General features: G+C 59.2%; 1 protein-coding gene across 4 annotated transcripts in view; it reads right to left on the reverse strand.

The window, feature by feature from the left end:
• Positions 1-271: 271 nt before the first annotated feature.
• The window catches only part of UBASH3A (ubiquitin associated and SH3 domain containing A), a 43152-nt gene continuing 24852 nt past the window's right edge, over positions 272-18571 (reverse strand). The window contains exons 9-14 of one of the 4 annotated variants that reach the window (XM_045084440.1): positions 17169-17291; positions 15616-15708; positions 13443-13587; positions 12671-12777; positions 10093-10202; positions 272-862 (exon numbers count right to left, since the gene is read on the reverse strand). In XM_045084440.1, coding sequence (XP_044940375.1) covers positions 821-862; positions 10093-10202; positions 12671-12777; positions 13443-13587; positions 15616-15708; positions 17169-17291 — 620 coding nt within the window. In that variant the 3' untranslated portion in view covers positions 272-820. Of the gene's footprint in view, positions 863-6998; positions 7464-8750; positions 10203-12670; positions 12778-13442; positions 13588-15615; positions 15709-17168; positions 17292-18571 lie in introns of those variants that run through there. The other 3 variants (XM_045084439.1, XR_006607915.1, XM_045084441.1) reach the window with 3 other exon arrangements.

Consider the following 18571-nt stretch of genomic DNA (forward strand, 5'->3'; position numbering starts at 1 on the left):
CCTCTCTGTTCCCGAGCCCCACCCCGGTGCACGTCCTTCCGTCCCGTGGTCCTCTTTTCTGGCCATCGGGAGGAGGAGAAGAGAATGGCTGGGATTTTACCGAGGGGCGAACCAAAGGGAGTGCCCTGGTTTGCTCAGGGTCCCACCCAGGCAGCCCCACATCCCGTCCAGGTGGCCTGCCCCCAAGACCACGACACCTTCCGTCACGGTCACATAAAAGCAGAGCAGGTCACCGTGGACAGAGGGGCCCACGCCGCGCGGCTGCTGCAGCTCCCCTGTTCCCTGCGGGGAAACGACACGGTTTCCTCCCACGCCTGGATCTGGGCGGCAAAGACTTAGGCTCAGAAGGTCCAAGCCCCAAGCTCCCAGGGGGCCGCCTGAGGATGGGGTCCCGGGAGCTGCGTGGGGGAGGGACCAGGGCTCTGCTGAGCCTCTGCATTGCTAACAAGCTCCCGGGGACGCCCCACGGACCACGCATTAGAGAAGCGGATAGGAGAGGCTTATTCGGCGTTTCCTCACCTCTCCTCGAGGCTGCTTACAATTCTCCGGGCAGAGCGCTCCGGGGCGCCTGGTGTTGCACCACGAGATGAAGCCGGGCACACACTCAGCCCCTCTGAGCAGCGCCCAGGCCCAGGACGGCAAAGTGGCCCAAGGACCCCTGGGGGCAAATAACACGCGCGTTTTCCGGAGCCGGTCGCTAAGCTCAGCGGCGCCGTCGTCCTGCAGTGAGCTCTTCATGGCCTTTCTCCTTCGGGGCTTGTGCAGGTTTTGTGTCGTAGCTTGTTTGGGTCATGCTTTGCTTTGTTGCGCTAAGGAACTTCTACTTCCTTATGGACGGCACACAGCGCAAGACACTGAGTTCCTGGGGGAGAGAAATACACTTTTTTAAAAAAGATTTTATTTATTTGACAGACTGAGATCACAAGTAGGCAGAGAGGCAGACAGACACAGAGAGAGAGAGGAGGAAGCCGACTCCCCGCTGAGCAGAGAGCCCGATGCGGAACTCGATCCCAGACCCTGGGACCATGACCTGACCCAAAGGCAGAGGCTTAACCCACGGAGCCACCCAGGCGCCCTGAGAGAAATACACTTTTGCAGAGAGAAGGAGAAATCTGATATTTCCAGATCATCCATTTTCTGAATGACTTCTTAGGGAACTTCTGTGCTTGCAGCCTTCACTAAGAAGACGGTGTGTGTGTTGCGTGTGTGCATGTGTGCGTGCGTGCGTGTGTGAGTGCGCACGTGCATGTGTGAGTGTGTGCACGAGCGTGTGTGTGTGCCTGTGTGTGATTATTTTGCTTAAGTTTTAGGGGCAAATGGTCCTCAGCAGTTGGAAGTGGCATTTGCTCGGAAGCAAACGGGGGTGAACAGTGAATGACTCTGGAATGTTCCGCGGCCTTTGGACGAGGCGGGATTCTGGTTACACTCCTGATGGGGCATCTCTAAGATCCCCTCAGTCTCTCAGAATTCCGCCCGGCTTAAGAGCTGGACGCCCGCCTGTCAGTTTGCTCTTAGCGGCTCCGAGTGGCTTCCTGGTGCGGCTGAGCCGAGGGGGCCAGGAGAGGCAGAGCACCCTGTTGAGCAGGGAGGTTGGGGAGGCAAGGCGGGGGGCTCCCTCCAGGCACCGGAATTGCCGGCCGGGCAGGGGGCGCGGAGGAGATGCAGCCTCACAGGGACCCCGGGATCGAACTGTCTGTCCAGGTCCCAGCCCTTCCCCGGCTGTCCCCCAGCTCTGCTTCCCTCCGGGCTCCAGGTCTTCGTCTCCCTTCTCCTGACGCTGTCGAAGCTCCCTCCTCCCCCACTTTGCTGGAGGCCGGCAGAGCCCGCCATGCCTGCTGGGGTGGTCGCCGGCAGGCCTGTCCTAGAGTCTTGTCACTAAAGGTGACCTTGCCCCACACAGAGAACAGTGTTCAGGCCCCCTGTCAGCAGTGGGCTGAAGACGGCTCATCAGCTCACGACGGCTGATTTCTACATTTTCAGGCGTTTTGTAAATCGGCGATGAAGACACAACGCAGGTGGCTCAGAATCGGCCATGGTGGGAGAATTTACACCCTGGAAACCGGCAGACACTGCACATGCTCCAGCTGAGCCCACCGCTGCTCAGTACTTGGAAGACAGCCCTCCCTTGGGGACAGAGGCTGGGGGCTGGGACAGGCTCAGCCCGCTGGCAGCCTGCACCCAAGCCACACTGAGATCGCACCCAAGGTCACCGTGGGCAGGAGACAGAACAGGGGCACCAACCCAAGTCTCCCGAGACCCAGCACAGTCTTTTGCAAAATGGTCTGATGAACGTCTCCTTTATCAGTGGAAACCATTTCTGGCAATTCCACGGATCCCTGTGTGCGTGGATCATCTGTGGGGCACACGTGGGGGGCGGGTATGGGAAGAGACTCCTTGCCTGTAGCATCCTGCTGTGCCGGGATCCGGCCCCGGACCCAAGGACCCCGGAGCCTTCTAACGTTCGTGGCACACTTTCCAGGTCTGGAATCTGGGTGGGAGGGGCGCCCGGTTCATGCCTGGATGTCCTCGGTCCTCACGTCCCAGGACCCCGCCCTTCAGAGCGCCCCACGCTGCTCAACTCAAGAGAGACACCTGATGTTCTTCCCTGTATTTGTGCGTCTACTCTGCGAGGGTATGGAATGGCTACGCCAGGGTCCCCCGCACACTGGGGCTGTCATGGGTGCCCAGGGCCGGTGCCACACCGCCTGTCACAAGGGCTCAGGGAACACATCTGGGTTTCTCCACGGGCGACGATTTTGCTCCTCAGGACATATTTGGCAAGATCTGGAGACGTGTTTGGTGAGTGTGACTGTCAAAGGGGCGTGCTGCTGGCATCTTCCTGGGTCAAGCCCAGACGTGCGGCTAAACACTCCACAGTGGGCAGCACAGCCCCCTCTCCCTCCCCCAGCAAAAAGCTCCCGTCCCCAGATGTCAGCAGTGCTGAGGGTTTGAATCTGGGGCGAACAGCTGTGGAGTGAGCTGTGATCACAGGTGCTGGGTCCCCAGGGAGCCCCATGAGCACTTCGTGGGTTAACGTGGGGAGGGGTCAGCCTGGCAGTGCAGCAGACCCTCCTATGCAAGGACACAGCATGCCTGTTGACCCAGACCGTGTTCTTCTGGGCCCGCGATGGCATGTTTAGGCTCTCAGGCGTTCTCCTAAGCATCGCCCTGGGCGTATTCTGTTCTGCTGTCATTGCTGTGCGCTTGGGATGTTTTCTGTTGCATCCCCCGATGGCATACATGAGATCTGTCGACGTCTGACTTTTACCCTTGAGCTCAGGCACTTACTGGATTCTCCTCTGGTGGTCCTAGAACCTTGGTTGATTTTCTTGGGGCTCCAGGTCTGTGGTCCGGGCATCGCTGCCCACTTTCAGCGTGCCAGCAGAGGGAGGGGGCTCGGCATTGGGAGGAGTGAGCCTGTGCCCCCCACCCCCAGCCTCCGTGGCTCTCCAGACTGATCTGAATCTCCTGAAGGACGGAGGTTCTGGCTACGGCTGTCCGTGGGGTTTTGTGAGCCCCTGAGGCTAGGCGACAAGGTGGTTCAGGGTGGAGAAGACTCTTGGGTCTGCAGAGGAGGCCCTGGGAGTGCTGGGTGGTGACCCCAGGTGGGGACCTGGTCTTCCTTCCAATGGGCGTGTTGGCAAAGCCACCAGTAAGCCCCCTCACTCGAGGGCTGAGAAGGGCCGGGGCTCCGCGGGGAAGCTTGGGCCCGTGTCACCCAGACTGAGCCCCTGCGAGCCCCTGGGGGCTCCCGGAACACCTGGACGGGGTCAGGGGAGCCCAGGAACGTAGAGCCGTGTTCTCCCCCGGGCGGGAGCACGGGGCGGCTGCGTGACTCGTGTTCTTGCCTTCGTCCCTCAGACCAGCTATAGCCCACAGGGAGTCAGACTTTGATGTTTAACACTTAAAAATAAGTACAATAAAGGGAAAAAAGGTCAGGAGAGGAGGCGCACGGCGGTGGGTGTAACCGGCTCGGCCGACGGTGCCGTTTCCACACGCCTTGTGCCGAACCACCCGACGTGGCTGGTGCTCAGCCGTTCAGGGGTTTGTATTTTTTGGTGTTCACACCCACGTTTTTTATGCACCGTGTCGTCCTAGGGCTATTGTGACAAAGGACGGTGAGAGAAGTGTTTCTTGGCCCAGCCCGGAGGCTGGTCATGCAGGGTCCAGGGGTGGACAGGGCCGGCTCCTCCCGTCCTCTCTGAGGCCGTCACATGTGTCCTCACGGGATTTCCCTACGCGCGTCTGTGTCCTGATCTCACAGGAACACAGGTCACATCGCATCACGGCCGCCCTGGGGACCTCATGTGACCTTACTTAACCTCCTTAGAGACCTGACCTCCAAAAAAAGGCTACATTCTGAGGTGCTGGGGCTCTGGAACCTCAACTTACGGGTTTGCGGGAGGCACACGATTTAGCCCATGAAATTCACCAACATGACCAGGCACCAAAATAAATAAATAAATAAATAAATAAATAAATAAATAAAAATCTCAAATTTGGTTCTAAAAGAAGACTTGCTCCCATGGGGAATTATGATGGATAACGCAGAAGGTGTTGGTGGTGGCCCCAGACCTGTCACCACGCACGTGACCCTCAGAGGCTCCAGGTGCCCCGTCAGACCAGACTCAGGCTCCCCCGCCCTTGGCTGCCCGGCCCCGAGGCCATTCGGCCCCCCAGCACCTTCCATCTTTTGAAAGAGCTGGTGGTGGGTGGGGGAGAGGCTTTCCTCAGGGTGCCACAGGCCCGTGTGTTCACAGGAACACCGGCCGCATCACGGGACGCCCTGGGGATGCCCAGGGTGGGCTCCGCGGGGCCTGCGGCAACGGAGGCCATTCCCAGAGGCCGCCAGCAGGGGTCAGTGTAGGCCTACGGACGCACCGGCGCGGCCCGCTCGCTCGGAGGGCGCTAGGGTCTGTGTCTCGGCGTCTCCTTGAGGGTCTAATTGCAAACTTGCACCAACCGTAGATAAACGTCCGCCCGTCCCGCCCTTTCTCCAGCGCGGCTCTGTTCTCAGGGCCCGTCCTCAGGACAACGAGGTCATTCTGGAAGCGCAAAGGGACGGAACCGCGCGTTCCTGCCGTTGCATCAGAATGGGGGACTGGGGAGAACGAGAATGAGAAGGAAAGACGGAACTCAAAGACAACGGAGTTTCCCTGCTCCGTGGGGAGCCTGCCTCTCCCTCTCCTCCCTGCTTGTTCTCCGTCTCCGTCTCGGCCGGTCTCTCTCTAAAATAAATAAAAAATCTTTAAAAAAGAAAAGAAAAAAGAAAGCGGAGTGTCTTGCTCTTTGGACCTTGGAGTCTGAGCTCCAAGCCCATCTCGTGGTCCCTGCAAAGCCCCGCCTGCCGCCGGGCAAAGAGGATGGTCCTCCCTCTGGTTACCCAGGGCCGTGCGGCCCAGCAGTCTCATCCCCCACCCGGCGAACCCAGACACCGCGGGACCACCCCAAAGAAGGCGCTGCTTGCTTGATTTGTGAAGGTTTGGGTCATTCTCATGGGGCGGCATCAGGCTATCTGTGGGGGAGGACAAGGAAAGATTTCCTCCTGACCGCGGGCAGCGGTCCAGGCAGGTGAGGACTTTGCAGCAGGTGCTGCCCTCCCCGTCTTGGGGGCCCGTTTGCTTTCTGGTCGGTGCCCTCTGGGAGGCGTGCAGGGCTCCCCCCTCAAGACTCTTGTGCTGGAGGCCAGGGGTGGGAGCGGCCCGTGAGCAAGCGGCCCTCTGCCCTCTGCTCTTGGCCAGCTGCAAACATCTTCATGTTGACACAGGAAGACAAGGTCACAAGTGAAATAAAATAAGCGACAAACATCTTGATGTGTTTCTCGGGAGATACGGCAGGACCGCAAAGCGAAGAGCCTTTTGTGTGGCCTGTGTGTTCTTTGTGACGTGGCTGCTTCCCCGTCCGGGTTCCGGGGGCCACCCTCTCTGTTCCTCAAGAGCTCCACGGACTGGGAGCCTCGCCTGGGAGATCTCAGGGGAGATCCGGGGACGGGGCCGGCACGTCCCGCCAGCTTCCCTCTTTGCTTTGTGAAAGGCCAGACACCGGTCAACCGGGGTCCCGAGCACCGGAACTGGAACACGGTGGGAGAGGAGGAAGGCCAGTCGGGGTCACGGTGCCACGGCGGGACTTCGTTTGGGACACCGAATGCATTGGTGGTGGGGACAGGTGTGCCCCGTGGGGGATGGGGGAGAGGACACCGCGGGGGGACGCCCATCCCCCACCCGGGCCACCGGCCGGACTGTCAGAGACATCACTGGATTGGCTGCTTCCGGGCAGGGGTCCCCGTGGTGGTGGTGGGTCTCTCCTGTGAGTCAGGGCGGGACAGGGTCCCCCTGTTTGCAAAGCCACCTCCCCTTCCTCTTGACCAAAACAGAGAAAAGGGGAATCTGGCGAAGGAGTGAACTGAGAGAGGGTCTCACATCCTCGTACTGGGGCTCCGGGACAAGCGGCCGGATGTGTGGGGTGTGGAGGGTGGACAGTGTCCCCCAAACCGTCGACATCTGAATCCCAGATCTGTGACCTTGTCCCTTCCAGGGCAAAGGGGACCCTGCAGACGGTGTAAGTTGTGGATCCTGAGAGGGGAGACCATCCTGGACTGTCGGGCCGGCCCTCTGTAATCCCAAGGGACCTTATAAAACTGGGACAGGTCCGAGGCAGAAGGGGAAGGGGCCGTGGAAGTGGAGGGGCGGGGTGGGGGCGGGGCTTGAAGATGCTGCTGTCTGCAGATCTCAGGGGGCGGGGACAGCAGGTGCCTCTGCAGGGAGGGGGGAGGCAAGGGGACACCCCCCACCTCCGGGGCCTCCCCAAAAGCCTCTGGGAGGAATGCCGCCTGCTGACCTGTCTCAGAAATCCTGACCCCCAGAGCTGTAACAGAACTAATCTGTGCACGTGTGATCAAAAATTTGTGTCGTCCCCAATTGCCACTCCGTGGTGATGTGGGAAACTCATACCCGGGGAGGGGACCCCGAGCCGCGGCTCCACGCCTTCAAGCTGGCGGGTGGTTTCCTGTTCCATTTTATTGAGTATCAGACCCCATTCGGCCTGTGTGGACGGAGCCACCAAATGACTGGCACGGAACGAGGAACAGGGCAGGGAGCCCACCACATCAGAACACAGGAAACAAAGTGGGTGTGTCCTTCCAGTGCTCCGTGGTGGGTCACTGTGGCTCCTTCCGTCCCGACCACATGGTGGGTTCACAGTTACCAGGGCTGCATGGGTGGCTGCTGCACGGGCGACAGCAGGTGGCCAGCATCCGGGGGTCCAAAAGTGCATCTCGTGCGTCTACAGCTCCCACGGGGGGCGCGGAGGACACGGGAGCGCGGCTCCTAGCTGCCCGGGAGCCAGTTCCGCCAGTTAAACGCCGCGTTCGAGCCGTGGGTCAGCGTCTTCACGGGCGGGCTCACCAGTTCCCACTTGCCTTCCTCTCGGTTCTCCTCACAGAAGCACATACCCAGGGAAGGGACCTAGGACGGTTTCCCATCGCTTATGAAGGTTTTACACCAGGTCTACACTGGCATCGCTGCCCCAAACACGGCGCCTGCGTCTCACACAGCCGTCCGGGGTGGGCGCCTTGCCCCCCACCGCCATGCATGAGGAAAATGCCTGCGTTATTGGCTGTCAGGCTGGGGATCCTGTGGGTAGGGGCAGAGGCCGGGACCCTACTAATGTCCAATGGGCACAGGGGCCCGGGGCCCGGGGCCCTCCACTGCGGAAGCACCTTGCCCCGGAGCTCAGCAGCGCCCAGGCTGAGGACTCAAATTCGGCATCACGAGAAGGTGCTGGCATGGTTTTCAGGGCCCAGGGAAGTGAATTAGACCCCAACGCCTTCTTCTGCAAAGCGTTTGTGTAGATTTTAAGGCTTTTTTTGGGTTTGTTTGCATGTTTTGCTTTCCCCTTTCCCCTCCATTTGGATGCTTAGAAATTCCTCAATGAGAGAAAGTTTGCAGAAATGTCAACCCACGGGGGTTCCCCATGGAGGCTGGTGTTGACACAGGACAACTCTGTCCTGGTTAGACCTGGCGTGTGTGTGCGTGCGCATGTGCATGTAGGTCCGCGGGTGTAGGCACGCATGCACTCCGTGCACATATGTGTACGTGGGCACATATGTGGGTGTGTACATGTGTGCACGCATGTGTGTATGTGTGCATACATGTATGTGAGCACACGTGTGCACATGTGAGTGTACGTGTGGGGCAGCACAGTGCCCTGGGCTAGGGGAGGGTTGTGAAGGGCCTGCTTCCATCTGTCCTTGATCTGAAGGCCTGTGGTCCCCAGAGCCCCTTAGTAAATGTCTGATACATGCAGGCAAGTCCAGCCATTGGGGAGGGGGTGGGGCGGACACCAAAGTCTCAGGATGAGAAGGTCACGGGAATTTGGAAGTTCAAGGCTGTTGTCTTGAGAAGGGGAGGCCGAGGCTCAGGGGAGTGGGTGGGAATCTGGCCGCGGAGACAGTGGGGTTTTGGAATAGCACCAAACCTGCGGCTCTGTCAGCTACCGGCCGTTGTGTGGGGGGCCTGGAGCCCCAGGACAGCCTGCAAAGGTGTAGGATCGGGAGGCAGCACGGGAGGACGGGGAGGGAGACGGTGACATCTGCAAGAGCAATGCTTGGGGAAAGGGGGTGCAGGGGCCACCAGGAGGAGCCCCAGGAAACTGCTTTGTCATCCAGCACGGTGGGCAGGCTCAAGCAGTCCACGAGGGGCCCAGGACCCAGAGGGCTTGGGGATGTCTGGGTCGCTGTTGGGAAACCCCACCTTGGAGACACTTTGGAGGAGATGCATGCGTTCACACGGGTCCAGAGGGCACTGAACGAGAAGAGAGAAGGTGCACGCAGGGAGAGCTCTCTGACCACCCCCACCGCAAGGGAGGACCGGGCTTGACTGGGCTCTCCCAGGTGGGCAGGGCGGGCTCTGAAAGCCGGGGACTTTGCACAGGCTCAGAGCTGGTGCTGACAGGGGGGTCCTGGGGTCTGCTCCTCTGGGGCCAAGCTGTGGCTGCTCACGGTCCTGTGACAATTTCGCACCAAGGAACCGGCTCAGGGACCCATCTCCCATCACAGGTATTGTCCACACACTGCACTCCTAGCCTCAAGGTCATCGGTCAACTGATTCATTTGATGGAAAGGCCATGGATGGGGGGCAAGTCTAGCTCTGAGTAGATCTTCCAGGTCAGAGCAGGGGTGGGTTTGAGCCCCAGTTTGCCTGCTTGGGCTCATCTTACCAATAGATAAAGCTGCCTCTGGGTGACCATCTGAGTGATGGTCAACAGGCAGGTGCAAGGTACCCACTGTCCTTCTCTACGTGTTGGTTACCTGTAAGTGTTTGCAGAGCCCCAGCCCAGCCCTGGCAGCCATGGTCCTTCTCTACAAGTTGGCTACCTGCAAGTGTTTGCAGAGCCCCAGCCCAGCCCTGGCAGCCATGGTCCTTCTCTACATGTTGGCTACCTCCAAGTGTTTGCAGAGCCCCAGCCCAGCCCCAGTACCCACTGTCCTTCTTTACATATTGGTTGCCTACAAGTGTTTGCAGAGCCCCAGCACAGTCCCGGTACCCACGGTCCTTCTCTACATGTTGGTTACCTACGAGTGTTTGCAGAGCCCCAGTCCAGCCCCAGGAACTCGGGCTACAGAGAGTCCTGTGGGGTCCATGGCAGGCTGACTCCAAAGGAAGAGGGTGGGATTCCTTTCTGTCCTCCTGCCCCCCACCCCCACCCCTGGGCTCCCAGAACAAGCCAGGCCAGCCTTCGCTCTTTCTCTTGGTGTCCACATGGCTTACTCCCCGCTGGACCATTCGTCCCCACTACCGGAGCTGCACGGCATTACCGTATCTTAGTTTTTGTAATAATAACAATATATAATGATAGCAATGTGGGCAGAAAATGGCCAAAGTTGCCCTAGTGATGAGGGCATCAGTCCCTGCCCAGGGCTGCCCTGTGCAGAAGAGCAGGTGTGCCCACCCTCAGGAGAAGGGGCAGGCGGGGTGGTCCCTGCTGCCCTGGGTGGCCTGGACCCTGTTTTCCTTCTGAGAAGGAAGTGTGATGAGCCTGTGGGCTCCGGGGCTTGACTTCATGGCCTGAATCTCTTCAGGGGCAGGCACGTACCTTTCTCACTAACTGGGCGAAGTCTCCACTGTCCCGGGGTGGCAGCCCAAGGAGCGGGCGCGTGCAAGAGTCCAGCGCCGAGCCATGGCTCACAATCAGGATGACGCCTGCTGTAGGGGAAAGCACACTCGGGGTCAGAGGGGGCACGGAGAGTGCCTTCTACTAGAAGAATGTCCCCAGCGTTACTGGGGGGAGCCACCTCAAGGTGCATGCAGCCTGAGAGAGCCCGGGGAGGAAGCGGCGTGGCAGAGCCATGTGTGCTTCGTCTGTGGGGCATCACATTCACAGTCTGGGGCGGCACCTGCCGTGGGCTTCGGGGATGGGACTGTGCCGTGATTCAGGTCCCCACTTCTGGCAGGATGTTGTGGTGGCTGCCGCCCAGGCTGGGTCTCTTAGCTAGAGAATCATCAGCCGGTTGGCCACCATGAGCCCGCTGATGCCTCTCACTTCGATAGGAACCTTCCGAGTCCACAGGTGCAGCGTGTCTCCTGCCGGCAGCGTGACTGACTCGAGGACGAAGCCCAGCAGGGGAGAGCTGGCCCAGCCGGGAAAGTCCGGGAGGTGCCCTGGCCAGACCCCCAGACTCACCTGCAGGGGGGAGGCAGGTGACGGGCTTCCCCAGAGGGCTGTGGCTGACACAGAACAACCCGCTCATGCTGCCTCCTAACACGACTGTCATTCTCCAGCAGGACCAAAGCCCTCCTGTGTTATTTCCTGTTCATTCCACTCACGCATCTTTGGTTTCCCAAGTCACAGTGCAGCCCGGTGCCGTCCAGGAGGTGCACGCGCAGCTTGGACTCGGCCTGTGCCCTCAGCACGTGGGCGACTTGGACACACGTGCTCCAGCCCTCGGAGCTTCAGCGTCGTGAGCGGTACGTGGCAGTGACGTCACAGACGGCACAGGAAGGTGAGCAGTTAACAGATGACGTCCGTGGAGGGCTCCCTGCCCGGGGACTGGTAGGTGTTGGCTTTCACCCTCCAGCCAACCTGGATTTCTCATTCCTCCTCCGTGGCTTGCCACACAGGCCACCCTCCTGCCTTGCTCACACTCTGCCTCTGGGGCACTGTTTGCCTTCCAAACCCTGCTTGTCCCATGACTCAGTCTCTGCCACACGTGTGGCCCCGTGGACGACGGGCTGTGTTCCCTGCAGTGAACAGCACATAGATGGTGGTGTTCAGTGGGAGCGGGAGCTGATAAAGCAGATCTCCATCCCCATTTCCGAAGGCCTCACCCCTGTAGGGGCTCCTCAGAAGGGCGGAGCCTCCCATGGCCTCTGAATTTCAGCTCAGAACAGAGGCTTGACATGAACGGCTGGTAAGCAGTGGGCTGAGGAGGGACCTACTGTGCAGTGGAAGGCTCTGAAGTCATCTTCCGTCCTTCGGTGCTCTGTGGCAGTCAATGTGAGGACAGGGCTTTGGTCATTGATTAAATGTCACTAGGGTGTGGTTTACAAAAGTAGCTTCCCAGGAGGCCGGTTGGTCGGAATAGCCAACATAAAGGAGCTTCGTGCCAGCGTGTCTGGGGGCTGGGGAGGCAAGGTTGGGGCTCTTCCTGCAGGATGTTTGGGAGCGTGTCCCCCTGTGCACCAGAGACTCTCGGGGAGGCCAGCGGCTCAGCTCTTCCCGGAGAGCAGAGATGGTCGTCCCCCGCCCGCATACATCTCCATCCCAGGTCTCTGGGATGAAGGACGAAAGGACCCCGGCCAGGGAGGGGGTCTGCTGGCCCCTTAACACCTCCGGGACTCTTCTTGGTGTAATTCAAAACCCGTAATGCTCCAGATGCTGCACACCTTCCCCAGCAGCACTCAAAGCCCTTGAGGGTCGACCACGCGCTTCCTCACGCGGATCTCCCCCGCGGTGTCTCACTGGGCGTCTGACATTGCACGGTGTTCTGCACACCCTCGCTAAGCTATATATTTAAATGCTTAGTTTTTAGCTTTTTACTACAGACATGTTCAGAGAAGCCCAAAGAGGCCCCAAGGGGGGCCTCACGCCTGCCGGAGCCGCAACGGCCTGACATTTGTGCTTCGTGCGCCGCTGGGACTCTCCCCTGCCCCTCCCCCCTGTCCCCGATGTCGTGGTATTTCAGGCTCTACCCAGGGTGGCCCCTGCCTGTGAGGACTTCTCACCCTCCCACACCCAATCCGCCCCTGTCCCACCTCACAGGACCCGCTCAATCTCTCAGGCGATTCCCACATTCGCATTTTTCTGAGGGTATCAGCCGTGTCTGCATACAGATGTTTGTGCCGATCGGCATTCAAATGTGGCCTGACCTCTGGTCCTCCATCCTTGGTCTCTTGTTTCCCAGGAAGGAGACGTGCATGGCCTGTGGTGACAGGCTGTCCTGGGCCCCATCGGCTCTCAGTCTCAGAATTGGGGACCCGGGGGGAGATGTGTTTATGCACCCCTGTTCCTGTAGACGCGGCCGTATGACATGCTGATTGGGGTGGGGGTGGGAGAGGAGGGGACACTCCTAGGTTCACGATAACCGCCAGTCTCCACCCCAGGAGTAAGACCCCAACCCCCGGGGGGCTGCCCATCCCCCGGAATGGAGGAAGGGGGCAGGGGAGGCACTTACCATCCCGCGGGCAGGCGCTCACAATCCGTCCCACACTCACCGCACACCTCTCCACGTACTCGTCGTAACTCTCGGCCGGCAGGAGGGAGGCGAGGGGAAACGCAGGCCTGAGGACGGGAGAGAGGACCCTGCCATGCTGGCCTGCTCGCTGTGTGGTCAGAGGGAGAAGGAGCCGCCCTTGCAGGACAGCCCTGCCTCAAGGCTGCTCATGGTCCCCAACCAGCGAAAGGCTGACGTCCAATCTCCAACAAGCGCCCTCACTGAACACCAGAGGGTTTTGTGATGGCAAAGAGTCGGCCACAAGCAGAGAACGACAAAACTTGTCTCCTTGACCACGCGCCCTAGCCAGGCTCCTCCAGCTCTCGAGGCCGACCGCTGGGCGTCCGTGTCCAACTGTGCAGAGTCAGTTTTAGCAAGACTCTTACTAACATGGTGACACGGGCTCCCCCATGATAGCTGAGTGACCCCCGCATGTCCCATTCCCCCAGGTGATGTCCGGTCACTCCGGCCCGCGTTCAGCCAGCCGCTGCTAGGACAGTGTATGGAGAACCGCCCCCCCTCCCCCCCCCCCCCCCCACCCCCCCCCCCCCCCCCCCCCCACTGTCCTTGCCGTTCGGAGCGGAGTCCTGTCTTGTTCCCCCGTGACAACCCCCAGGGCAGCCGTCTCCCCAAATCCGTCTTGCTTACTGTCTTTAACAGGTGTCAGGAATACTTCTTGAGCAGGAGCTAGAGAAGCCCCCCGCCCCCGCAGAAGGCGAGAGGACGGGCGTACCTGTACTCCGTGCTGACGTTGAAGTTCGCCTCTTTCAGCTCGTCCAGGGTCATGAGAGCCGGGGTGGTTTTGCCCGACTCCCACTTTGTCCACTCGAAGATCCCGGGTTCCACTCTGATCTTGATTCTCTTCTCCAGTTTGAGCTCTGAGTTGGAACACAAGCGTTTGTCATTCTCAGAAAACATCCTTAAAAATTGTTTTCCCCTTTGCAAATACTGTTCTGTGATTACTCATAGCCGTGCTTTTTCTGAGTCAAAAACCACTGGGTGTTTGGGAGGTGACTGAGGTGCGCTGATGGCCGTCTGTCGGGAAGGGACCGGGGCTGGGGGCTCTACCGGCAGCGGGCTCACCCTGGCACTCACTCTGATGGTCCAACACAGCCCTGCAGCCGGACCAGCCCTGGGTCTGGTCCTTGGTCAAGAGCGAGAGCACACCCCATGGCCAACCCGATGGTCCCGGGAAGACGCAGCCAGGGGAGGAGCACACTGGTCCCGCCGAGGCCCCATCCCGACAAAGACCCCAGACCGAGCAGAAGGTGAAGGCAGAGGAAGCTGTCTCTTGGAACACCCGGACTCCCCCACCTAGCCTTCCCAAGCGCTGTGTCCCTCAGCTAAGAGGACACCTGCGGCAGAAGGGCATCCCTGCGTGTTTTTGTTTGCAAGGAAGCAAATGTCATTCCGCTCAAATGCTGGAAATAAAATCAGTTCCCAAAACGCATTCCAGGTCCGTGGAACCGGTCCCTGTGCCAAAGCATGTGGAGAAAAGGGAGTTACAGGGTCTAGCCCGGCTGCGGCCTCTCGCCAGCCCTTGGAGGGCCCGTGTCCACTGTGTGCAGGTCACGTGAAGGAGCAGTAGGAGAAGTGCCTCAGTGGGCTTGGTCACTCCATCTGTGGAGCCATTGGGCAGCCCCTGGCCCTGTGGGTCACCCTTTGGGAAATGGTCCCTCCAGACAGCCACTGACACGGTGTTGCAATTAAGGACAGCAGGTTAGCATCTCAGACGCTTGTCGGGAAGCAGATCAGTCATGTTCCAGGACCCAGGACGAAGGCCGAGTGCCCTCCTTTCTCTGAAGGGACCCAGGGTGAATGAACTGGTGCCTTTATCAGGCATCACGATAACAGTAAAGATGTTCTGCGCGTAGACCACGAGTCCCCGAGAGACCACATTGGAGACACTGTTGTTACCTCCACCAGGGACCATTTTGGAGAACTTTTTATCCCGCTTCTCAAGCCCACCCGTCGTGAGAGCGAGCTGTTCCCCTGCTCCTCCGTGTCTGCACCTGCAGGAAAGCCCCGGGCCCAGTCGGTGGGCGGGTCTCAGTGCAAACTCATGCTCTCGGCCTCAGTGGGCCTCAGTGGGCCTCAGTGGGCCTCAGTGGGCGCTCCATGCTGTCCAGCGGCCAACCTCTATCTCCCCGCCATGACCTGGCCCCTCTCTCTGATGGGCGTGTCATACCTTCTGTGTGTCCCCAAACCTCCAGGAGGCCTTCCCTTCCTCACTTTCAGCTGGTGGCCTGACTCCCTCTGTCTCTGAGAACGTGGAGGCAAGCCCTCCCCCGCCTTGGCACCCTGCTGCATCTGTGTCCACGAGCTCTGCCCTCCGTCCGATCGCTGTGCTCGACCTGTGCTCCCGCACCACGACCTACACCACACGCCCCCCCACCCCATACAAGGAGGGCAGGGGTTCAGTGGGAGATGCAGAACCAAGGTCCCCACACAGGCTGCCCTTCTTTGGCAGAAGCTGCTAAAGGTCTGCCCGTGGCTTCCTGAGAGACATCAGCCTTCGATGGTGCTGGACAGCTCCCGGGTGCCCATCCCCTTGCCCTGGCAAGAGTCCTGGGCTTGGGCTCAGAAGGGACCATGGTCATTCTCAGCTCTCTGGGTTTCTGAACGTTCCTCCTCGGACTTTTTTTTTTAACATGTGGTGGACGTAGGCTGAAGGTGGACAGCGTGATGACAGGCTCCTGGCACTCAGTTACAATCCTGGCATTTCAGAAATGTGGGGGGCTCAGTGCGTGTTAATGCTCTTAGAGGGCTGCTCCATGACCATCTTACGACTTCCGTGGCCATTCACCGCCCCTCACCCAATTCTTGCCCTGCCCACTTCCCTCTCCCCTTGGAGAACAGCCCTGAGGGCAGGGCTACAGCAGCACCTCCCTGTGGTTCTCACCCACCTTCCAGGATGTGTCTGGCTGTCTGCACACAGCGGAGGGCCGGGGAGGTGAAGGCGGCGGTCACTCTGATGCCACTGTCCAGTAGTGCTTCCCCTGGAAAACAGCAGGTGCAGAAATGCCTCCTTGTAACCGTGGCCTCCGATGGGTGGCTCAGTACCTGAGGGAGGCAGGGTCTTCAGGGGCCCCGAGATCCCCACCCCTGGGGCACATGCCTATATCACCCCCTTGAGTGTGGCTGGAAGCCGTGGGGACATGAAGTGGCCCTCCTGGGACTGTGCTGTGTCATGCGGCAGAAGGGGGTCAGGTGGGCCTGACCTATTCAGGAGAGCCCTTTAAAAGCAGAGATTTGTCTCCAGCTGTCGGAGAAACGAGTCAGAGAGATTCAGAGGGATGGGGATTCGAGTGCCTGAGGGGCTCCGTCGGTTAAGGTCTGACTCTTGGTTTCTGCTCAGGTGGTGATCTCGGGGCTGTGAGATCGATCCCCACCCACATCGGGCTCCACACTGAACACAGAGCCTGCTGAGGTTTTTCCCTCTCCCCCTCCCTCTGTCCCACTTCCCCCCCTGCGCTCTCTCTCTCTCTCTCTCTCTCAAGAGTCCTGGGATTCGACATGCAAGCGATTCCTACTGCTGGCTTCAGAGATGGAGAGGACCACATGGCCGGGAATGTTGGGGGCGTGGGAGCCGAGCATGGACCTTGGCAGATAGCCAGCAAGGGAATGAGGGCTTCAGTCCTCCAACCGCAGGGAACAGAATCCCCCCAACAGCCTTTTGGGAGAAACTGGAATTGCTCCCGAGAGGCCCCCAATGGGCACTTATCCCGGCGGACACCTGGCTTTCGGGCTGTGAGATCCTGAGCAGAGAACCCAGCCTCGCCGTGCCTGAGCGTCGGCCTCAGGGAACCGTGAGCCGGCAGGAGCGTGCGGCTTCAAGGTCGCGTTGCTGCAGCAACGGGGAACTCAACGCTGCCCGAGGCTCGTGGGAGGACAAGCCTGGGAGTCCCGTTGCCTCTCACAAAACCAGACAGCCTGGTCCTTGGGAAAGAAGGGGTCTTTTCAGTAGGATATATGCACAGTGCCAAGGCCAGTGAGGCTACAGAGGAAGGTGTCACAGGCTGGACTGTGTCCCCCAAATCATATGCTGGGGTCCTGACCCCCAGGTCCTTGAGTGTGACCTTCCTCGGGCATGGTGCCTTCATAACCATGGCCAAGGCACAATGGGGCTGCTGGCGGGGGGGGGGGTCTAGTTCATTCTGACTGGTGTCCTTGTAAAAAGGGGGAGTTTGGACACAGAGACAGTGGGGACAGAGGGATGTGTCTATGCGCCACGGGGACGGGCCTGGAGCAGATGCCCTCATGGCCGCAGGAAGAACTCGGACTTCTGGCTTCCAGAACCGAGAGAGAACGCGTCCCTGTTGGAGAAGTCACTCCGTGTTGGCACTTGGTTATGTGGCCAACGGAGCCCTGCCTCGGCGTCCTCCTCAGCGGAGAGGGCGTGTAGTGAGGGCTCAGTGATAACCGCTGCTGTGATCACGGCAACTGTCCCCACACGTACCTGCCATCCTGGACTGGAATATTCCACACGATGATAAGGGCGGGTCGTTCTCAAAGTCTTTGATTCCGTTTCTCCTTCTGGGCAGGCTGTAAGGGAAGTTGAGGTCTGGCCGGTAGTATTTCCCTGAAGCAAGAATAAGCACCAGGAGTTCAGGTCCCCAACTTAGCGCATCTTTAAAACCCCCAAGATAGAGACCCGTATTGGAAGCGGGGTTATCCCTTAAATTGTCACCAGCTGTGTTTTTTCTGGAATGGGCTCTGTGATGTGGATTCCATTGGAGAGAAGTTGACGCACGCATTTCCTCAAATACAGAAAACACAGGTTTTCACCTCAGGAAACGTGAGACCCTCTTTGTCCCCTGATGACCTCTCACAAAGGTTCAGTCATGCAATTCTCCTGACTAAGAATGGAGTGTCTCCATTCCTGGCTGAGCTTAACTTGATGGGGATCCCAAGTTGGCACCAATTACAGACGTGAGATTCTGCGTGTCCCCATAGCCGGCAGTGTGCTATATTGTCTCCGGGGGTGGAGGACCCACGGCTGAGTGCTCTTGCATTCTGCATTATTCAGCCGATTGCTGGGGTGCACCTGGAAATCAGGAGGACCTGCGAGGACTCCTCCCACCCTCTGTGTAGAGACTGTGAAGAGTTCGACCTTGAGCTCTACGACCTGACAGTCTGGTGCAAACCCTGCCCCCACGGATTGCTAACTGTGTGATTAGAGGCAATGGACTTAATCTGCCTTATCAGTAAAAGGGGGAAGTGATAGAGCTGTTACAGTGAGTCTCGGAGATATCGCCTGGGTCCCAGGGCCTGGCTCAGGGTAAGAGTCCAAGTGGCGGGCCTCATCTCGTACTGAATTATCCATCATTCCTGCAGAGAGCATGGCGCCATGTCCAGCCCTCACGTTCTCCCAAGCAGCCTCAAACCTCTCGGCTGCCAGCAAGTTCCCACAGCCAAGCTGCCTTTCCTGAAACCTGCTGTACATTGGGGGCAGGGCCTGTCACATGCTCTGCCGGATCGTGCCAGCCCAGCCCTGCTCACAGCCTCCCAGCCCTTCACAAACAAGGGAGGCAGCCTGCTGCTTTCAATGCCTTGGTTTTCCAGTTCCGTGCACGATTTTCCTGGAAGTTCCCTCGCTGGAATATCCATTGGCAGAGACATTGTTTGAAGAAAGGCCTTCTTTAAATACCAAATACATGTTGTATTCACTGGGAAAAGCAGAATTTGTTTTTTTGGTTTTCGTTTTTTCCAAGAGAAGATCCACTGACTGTGTTGTCTTCTCAAAGGCATCTGTGATCACAAAAGGTCGACCTGCTTCCGCGTCGGTCCCTTGTCCTTGTTGATGCTGTCTGTGCGAGTTGGGGAGCAGAGCTCAGAAGAAGACAAGGCTTTGGTGCAACG

This window comes from Mustela putorius, unplaced genomic scaffold (genome assembly GCF_011764305.1).
Source record: "Mustela putorius furo isolate JIRA1106 unplaced genomic scaffold, ASM1176430v1.1 tig00000765_pilon_pilon_pilon, whole genome shotgun sequence".
NCBI classification, from domain to species: Eukaryota; Metazoa; Chordata; class Mammalia; order Carnivora; family Mustelidae; genus Mustela; species Mustela putorius.